The 7,246-nt window shown below is 58.8% G+C and overlaps 2 protein-coding genes across 2 annotated transcripts; one reads left to right on the forward strand and one right to left on the reverse strand.

Moving 5' to 3' along the window:
• Positions 1–1,383: 1,383 nt before the first annotated feature.
• Positions 1,384–5,738, reverse strand: LOC147967728 (putative inactive receptor kinase At2g26730). Its single transcript, XM_087525359.1, has 2 exons — positions 3,975–5,738; positions 1,384–2,318 (listed from the first exon to the last, which is right to left on the reverse strand). The coding sequence occupies exons 1-2, from the start codon at positions 5,335–5,337 to the stop codon at positions 1,654–1,656; spliced, it is 2,028 nt and encodes a 675-aa protein (XP_087381485.1). The 5' UTR covers positions 5,338–5,738; the 3' UTR covers positions 1,384–1,653.
• Positions 5,739–6,009: 271 nt separating this feature from the next.
• Positions 6,010–6,977, forward strand: LOC147967729 (uncharacterized). The gene is made up of 2 exons (XM_087523227.1): positions 6,010–6,027; positions 6,630–6,977. Exons 1-2 carry the CDS (start codon positions 6,010–6,012, stop codon positions 6,975–6,977), a joined length of 366 nt encoding a protein of 121 aa, XP_087379353.1.
• The last annotated feature ends 269 nt before the right edge of the window (positions 6,978–7,246 follow it).

The raw sequence follows: 7,246 nt of genomic DNA on the forward strand, positions 1-7,246 counted from the left end.
GGCTGATTTGGATCCACATGTTTCATGCTATGGTTAGGTTTACCTTAATAGTTTTGTTGTAGTTGCGGATGCTTGCAATAGAGGTTAATCATAAGTGGGATGCTTGTTCAAGTAAGAATAGCACCCAAGCACCGGTCCACCCACATATCAAATTATCAAAGCATCGAACGCGAATCATATGAACGTGATGAAAACTAGCTTAACGATATTCCCATGTGTCCTCGGGAGCGCTTTTCCTATTATAAGAGTTTGTTCCGGCTTGTCCTTTGCTACAAAAAGGATTGGGCCACCTTGCTGCACTTTATTTACTTTTGTTACTTGTTGCTCGTTACAATTTATCTTATCACAAAACTATCTGTTACCACTTATTTCAGTACTTGCAGAGAATACCTTGCTGAAAACCGCTTATCATTTCCTTCTGCTCCTCGTTGGGTTCGACACTCTTACTTATCGAAAGGACTACGATAGATCCCCTATACTTGTGGGTCATCGGTGAGCGCGATAGAGAGGACTGGAATGGAAGTGCTGGCGGCGCTGAGACTCAAAACGACGGTGGAGCAAAGGTGGCGGCGGAGCTACAAGACGCCCGAGGCGAAGGAGGAATAAGAGAGGGGAGGCCAAATCGAATCGTAGGTCAAGGGGGTGGATTTGGCGCAATTTGTGGTGGGGACGGGGTGTCGGGTTCGGCGTGACGGACGTGGCCGATCGCGTCCGGGCCTGCCCCATATCCGTTCTACTTTTGGGTTGGATATGATGGGTGTCAATCAGCCCGGGAGTTTGTGGCCCGTTGAGGTGCTCGTCTAGGTCGAGGCGTCCACCCGACCGTTTGGGGGGGGGGGGGGAGGGGGGTGTTGACGCGTCCGGTTGTAGATGCTCTAAGGACCGACTCAACAACAGCTTTCGAGAGAGGGTTTGAGGCGCCTGGCTGTAGATGCTCTAAGGACTGACTCAACGGCAGCTTTCGATGGATGACCTAATCTTCGATGCCATAGTTCTGGAGAGAGCTTGACAGCGAAGAGGGCTGAGGGACCGAGGCACTCTAGTGTAACTCTATGTGCTATGCGTAGCTACTCTTAATCATATGTCAAGTGTATTCAACCAAACACCCTATAGTTGCATCAGCCTAGTCAATACACGACACCAAACGCCATGCCCAAGTTGCTCCCTTAATGTAGACAATCTACATGCAGACTACTAAATGATATGCCGATGGTGGTTTTTTGCATGTTTTTCTCAACTAGGCCTAAATGGAGCAAGTATGTAAAGAGGCAAAAGAAAAAGAAAATCTTTGCAAGTATGTGTCTGAATGAGCCGCCGGAATGTATCTTGCACGTTGTCTCAGCAGAAATTCCTGCGTTTTATGAATAAAGAGACACGGGGTGATGTTCAGAAAAAAGAAAAAATATAATGATGCATGGGGAGCGTTAATCCATCACAAAGAATCACAAAGAAGGTCAAAAGGGGCTGCACAGAGGCGTACAGCAAAAAAGAAAAGAAAAGGAGAAACATTTACTTTACTCGGAAGAAAGAATGAAACCTGCGTGACATGAGGCTTGATAGAGGGAGAGCGAGAGAGCGAGAGAGAGAGAGAGAGAATACAATTCATCATCCAACAAAACAATCAAGAGATGTCCGTGGGCAGGCCGGAGCCACCTACGGCGTCGGGTCGGCCGGCGGCGTGCCCCTGGAGCGCTCCTCCTCGGAGGTGGTCGCCCGCGCGCTCTCCTCCGTGGTGGTCTGCCCGTGGCCGGCCCCGATCTCCTCGATCATCCTGACGACGTCCCGCGCGTCCGGGCGCGCGTCGGGCACGGTGGCGACGCAGGCCATGGCCACCTGCAGCAGCGCGACCATCTCCTCCTCGGCGCTGGCGCCGAGGCGCACGAGCTCGACGTCGAACACCTCGGCGGTCCACTCCTCGCGCACCACCGACTGCACCCAGCGCGGCAGGTCCAGCGTGCCGCCGTCGCCCTCCTGCAGGGACGCGTGCGTCGGGGACTTGCCGGTGAGGAGCTCCAGCAGGAGCACGCCAAGGGAGTAGACGTCCGCCTTGAGCGTCGGCCGCCGCGTGTCCACCACCTCCGGGGCGCGGTACCCGCCGGCGCCCGCGCGGACGGACGTCGGCGCGTAGATGGGGTGGAGGGAGAAGTCGGAGAGCGCGGCGGCGTCGAGGTCCGGCCGGAGCAGCACGTTGGAGGACTTGACGTTGCCGTGCGCGAGCCTGTGCTCCGAGTGGAGGTGCGCGAGGCCGCGGGAGGCCGACAGCGCCGAGCGCATGCGCGCGTCCCAGTCCATGGGCGTCCGGCCCGAGCCCCGGCTCCCTGCATTCAAATTTCATTTCATTCCGGTGAGAAAAATCTTGGGCCGATCGATAAGGCAGAGCTCATGCTACCGATTTCTCAAAGAAAAGAAAATTTTGACAAATACCAATGTGACATTAGCAAACTTGCAATGTAGTATAATGTACAAGTGATTATATAGGATTAAAATGCAAGTAGCGTCACGTACGACTGATTAAATCAATGGGACGTGAGCTAACAGCTACTAAAAGTTAGTACTACAAAGTTGGATCATCTATTTAGGAACGGAGGGAGGAAGTAGAATTAACGCTCAATCAGTTTGCTGCTAATCTAAAGACACCCACAATCATGCAAGACTAGAGAACCGAAACCAATCATCCTGATTGATCGGCCGGTCCACAATTAAAGAAGAGAGGTGAGGAATTCTTTAAGAAAAGAAAATGTGGTAGCTCGTACTTCAGTATAGTATGCAATGCAGCCTTGGATGGTAACAAGAGGACAGCACAGCACATGACACAGTTGTGGAGCAGCAGCAAACAACCACCGAAGCAATCAATCAATCAGCTGCCGTAGTAGGTTATTAAGTAGGACCAAAACTGAGACAGATACTCACTGAAACAGAGCAGACATATACCCGGGCACAAAATGAGCGCATCTGATCTGGTAGGCACTCTAGAACCTCAAATGGCGACGGAACAGTAGGTCACAGACAGCGCTGCTAATCATCATACTCGCGGAAAATGTACTGCTACCAGCAGCTTCATCATTTGAGAAACACAATCGAACACTAGCATCAGAACATAAAAGGCCTACGCGAAGAGAAACAGAGCCTCCCACAGTAACGCAGTGCAGCAAGTACGATGGATGTGCCATGCGTACGTAGATACTGCTCCGTTGTGCTGCCAGGGTATTGACTGACTGCGGGTCCCGGCACATGGCTGTAGACGGGGAGCATTTGCGCCGGCCCCCGCCAGTGCAGTGCACAGGCGTCTCCCTCCCTCTCACAAGTGGCCCAAGACGAGTACAGTATCCTCTTCTACTACCGATTATCAAATGGGCTACAGTGGTGACAGTACGGTACTGCATGCCCACACGATATCGACGGATATGGCGCCAAGAAGAGTGCAGAGACGCCTTTCGCTTTCACTGGCGCTACTACTACTACTCGGCTGTTCAGTGAGGCCACACGGCGTGCAAACCGCATTCGCATTTCTCCTCTCCTCTGGATCGTAGCGTTGGAATGTAAATAAAGAAAGAAAGAAAGGAAAATCCACGAGGAGGGAGGACCATCGTCGTGGCTTTACAGCCCGAAAACCCCGCGGCCAGCGCACGCACACCATTTTCTGTCTCTGCTCCTCGCCAATGCGGGCCAAGTGTTGCATTTCCAGCAGCGAGCCGAGCCCATCATCATCGCTCCTTCTTTCTTTCTTTCTTTCTTTGATGATCCCATGCACATGCCACGATTTTTACCCCGCTTGGCCATCAAAGAAAAGCCACGACCAACGAGAGAAAGATCCACAAAACAATGATGAACCAAAGAAAAAGACGCAGAACGGGGCGAAAAGCGCGCCAGATGAGCCGCCCGCCGGCTCCACATGCCGTCACGTCGAATTGCCGGCGATGCTATCTATGCAATGCAGTACAGTTTTGGTTGAAGGAGGGAGGGTGATGACTGACCGTGGAGCATGGCGGAGAGGCTGCCGGCGGGGAGGTAGTCGTAGACGAGCAGCTTCTCGTCCTTGGAGAAGTAGTATGCGCGGACGGGGAGCAGGTTGCGGTGCTCCACGCCGCCGACGGCCTCCATGTGCGCCTCGAACTCGCGCCGCGCCACCGCCACCTCCTTGAGCCGCTTCACCACCACCGTCGTCCCCTCCTCCAGCACCGCCTTGTACGACGTCCCCGCGCTCCCCTTCCCCAGCACCTCCGCCGACGCCCGCAGCAGGTCCTCCAGGTCGAAGCTGTACCCCGCGCTCTTCCCCACGAACACCAGCCGGCTCGTTTCCCCCGTCCCGCCGCCCGCCGCGGCCACCGCCCCGGAGGTGCCCGCGTCGTCCTTTGGCGAGGACGCGGTGCCCGTGCCCTCGCCGGACGCCGCCGGCGGTCTGGTTGTGCCTGTCTGCCCCGCCGCCGCGGCCGTGCCCTTCGGTCCCTCCGTGCGCGCGCCTCGCCGGGCCCTCTTCTTGCAGCAGAACACGATGGCCAGAAGAAGCAGGAGCAGCGCGACGGCCACGGCGGCCACGATGATGCCGACGATCGCCGCGGTGGACAGCTTCTTCTTCTTTCTCCCAGTCCCACCGGGCGCGCCGTCGCTCGGGCCCATCCCCGGCGCCGGCGCCGGGGACGGGAAGAAGGGGCTGCAGGGGGGCAGCGGGGTGCCGCACAGCTGGAGGTTCCCGGCGAAGGCGTCGGCGGGGAAGCGCGACAGCGCCCGCGGGATGGAGCCGTTGAGCATGTTGTTCGAGACGTTGAACGCCCTGAGCCCCGGGTTGGCGATGCTGGGGATCTTGCCGGACAGCCGGTTGCCGTCGAGCCTCAGCGCGCGCAGCGCCGCGAGGCCGCCGAGCGCGAAGGGGATGGGGCCCGACAAATTGTTGTGGGAGAGCACGAGCCGCTCGAGCGCGGCCAGCCCGGAGACCCCCGGCGGGATGGCGCCGGAGACGGCGTTGTCCTGCAGGAAGAGGGACCGGAGGGCGGAGAGGCGGAGGAGGTCGTCGGGGATGGTGCCGGACACGCGGTTGGCGCGGAGGGACAGCACCTGGAGGTTGGCTAGCCGCCCGAGGGTCCCCGGCGGGATGGGGCCGACGAGCCCGATCCCGGGTAGGCGCAGCTTGACGACGGTGGAGTTGGCGGCGTCGCAGGTGACCCCGACCCAGGCGCAGGCCGGCGTGGAGGCGCTCCACCCGAGCTTGCGCTCGTGCGGCACGGCCGCGAGGAAGGCCAGCAGCGCCGTCTGCTCGCTCGCCGGCGGGTCCGCGAGCGCCAGGCATGCCAGCGCGGCGACCACGGCGCACGCCAGCAGCAGCGCCGCCGCGGACGCCATTGCGAGTTGCGACGGACGGCTACAAGCTAGGCATTGTCGAGGCTAGAGCTGGAGCTTGCGGTGCGTGTGGTTTTGCTTGGTCGGGGAGATGGAATTTGGGCGAGGAAGAAGTGGGGAGAGGGGATCTGACGGGAGAGTGAGGGAGGAGGAAGAGGAAGCATGGACATGGTGGCGCGGTTTTGGTGGTGAAGAGATTGGGGACGGTTGGGCCTCGTTTTTTTTCCCATTCCATTCCACTGGTTTGGGCCCACACCACACCACACCAGCCTAATAAGCAGCATTGGAGAAGCAGAATTAGATAGTAATGGAAGAAGAGTGTTGTCGACAGAAAAACAGTGGAGTGTGTCGCTAGCAACCAAATGAGAGAGCAGAGCGTTCACAGAAAAGAGAAGAAAAAGAAGAGGTGTGGGAATCTTCGTGTGGCTTGGGGCTGCGGTAAAGTGCGAAACCCCGTCCACGCTGTCCGAAGAGCATTGGACTGGACTGAACCTGACCATACACGCCCGCGGGTGCTGCTAGCAGACAGACAGTCGCTCGCGGCCGAGCCTTAGGTACGTACGCCGTCGCCGGTCGCCGTCCGAGACCGGCCGTATCGCTGGCCTGGAACAACCAACCGGGAGCACGTTAACGACCAGCCAACTTCCTCGGCGCACCTCATCTCATCTCATGGTCATGGTGGAGACTCCGCATGTATGTATGTATGCATAGTTTGTTCGTTATAAAAACCATTCGTCATTTCTGTATTTTTGTTGTTTGTCCATCGGTGACTCGTGGCCTGACACATACATACTTACGTCAGGGAATCTGAGAGCAACTCCATACCGGCCCGATCATCATAGTAAGGCCAAGTCCATCGCGCGACCTCATCCTATCCCGTCCCGTTCGTTTCGAGTAAAACGGACAAACGATGCGACCCAGCGCGCGACGGTCCGGATCCATCTGGCCCGTTTGTGTCCGGGCCGACCCATTTCAATCGCATCTTTGCGTCGGGTTTGGGTCGCCGTGGACACCGAACGGACGCGCCGCTCGTCCGTGTCTGGCCGCGTGGCGGGGCGGCCACCTACCTCCCGCCTGCCAACATCAATGCGCACGGGTGGCCGACCCCACCTGCCATCGGCCCAGTGGAAGGTCGCCGTCCTTCTTAAATGGAGAACCCGTGGACCGGTCATCGTCCACACTGTCCCACTCCATCCAGCGGACTTCTCGAAACCCGACCGCGCTAAACCCTAATCCTCCCTTGTCGAGCTCGCCGGCCGGCCACCCTCGACGCCATGGGCTTCTAGAACCGTAAGGGGAAGCACGACCACAAGGCCGGCTCCTCGTCGGGGCGCCGCGCCGGCTCCGTGAAGAAGGAGGCCGCATCACCACCACGCCGGGCCCCCGCGCCGACCGCTTTCTCCATCGCCACCACGTCCGCCGGCGAGCGCGACCAGCACTACGTCCGAGCGTCGGTGTGCCGCCATTATTGGGAGACGAGGACACCGCTCCCCTGGGGCGACGCCCACCTCCCCAACGGATGGCACCTCAGCGCCGACCGTGTGCCGATCCCGCCGGTCCCGGCGACCGGCCGTGCACGCCGTCAAGAGATCGAGCGCCGCCGCCGCTTCCTCCCCGACGAGTTGTACTGCGACGACAGGTAGGTCCGGACTCCTCCCTCTGGGATACCTGGCTCAGGGACGAGCACGACGTGCGGCGTGCCTCTTTCTTCGCCGGCACGGCGTCTGGGCCGCGGCGGCCACGTCGGGAGCGCGTAGCGCCTGCTCCCCAGGAGCGCGGGCGTAGGCTGGTGCGCGGCTTCACGCCCACGCCCTCGCCGTCGCCTTCGCCATCTCCGCCACCACCTCCTCGCATGACAGCGGAGGAGGAGGCCCGTCTCATGGCGCGTGTCATGGAGGACTCCATGTACACG

The sequence above is a fragment of the Triticum urartu genome, chromosome 5A (assembly GCF_056163025.1).
Source record: "Triticum urartu cultivar PI428250 chromosome 5A, HENAU_Tu73, whole genome shotgun sequence".
Lineage (NCBI taxonomy): Eukaryota > Viridiplantae > Streptophyta > Magnoliopsida > Poales > Poaceae > Triticum > Triticum urartu.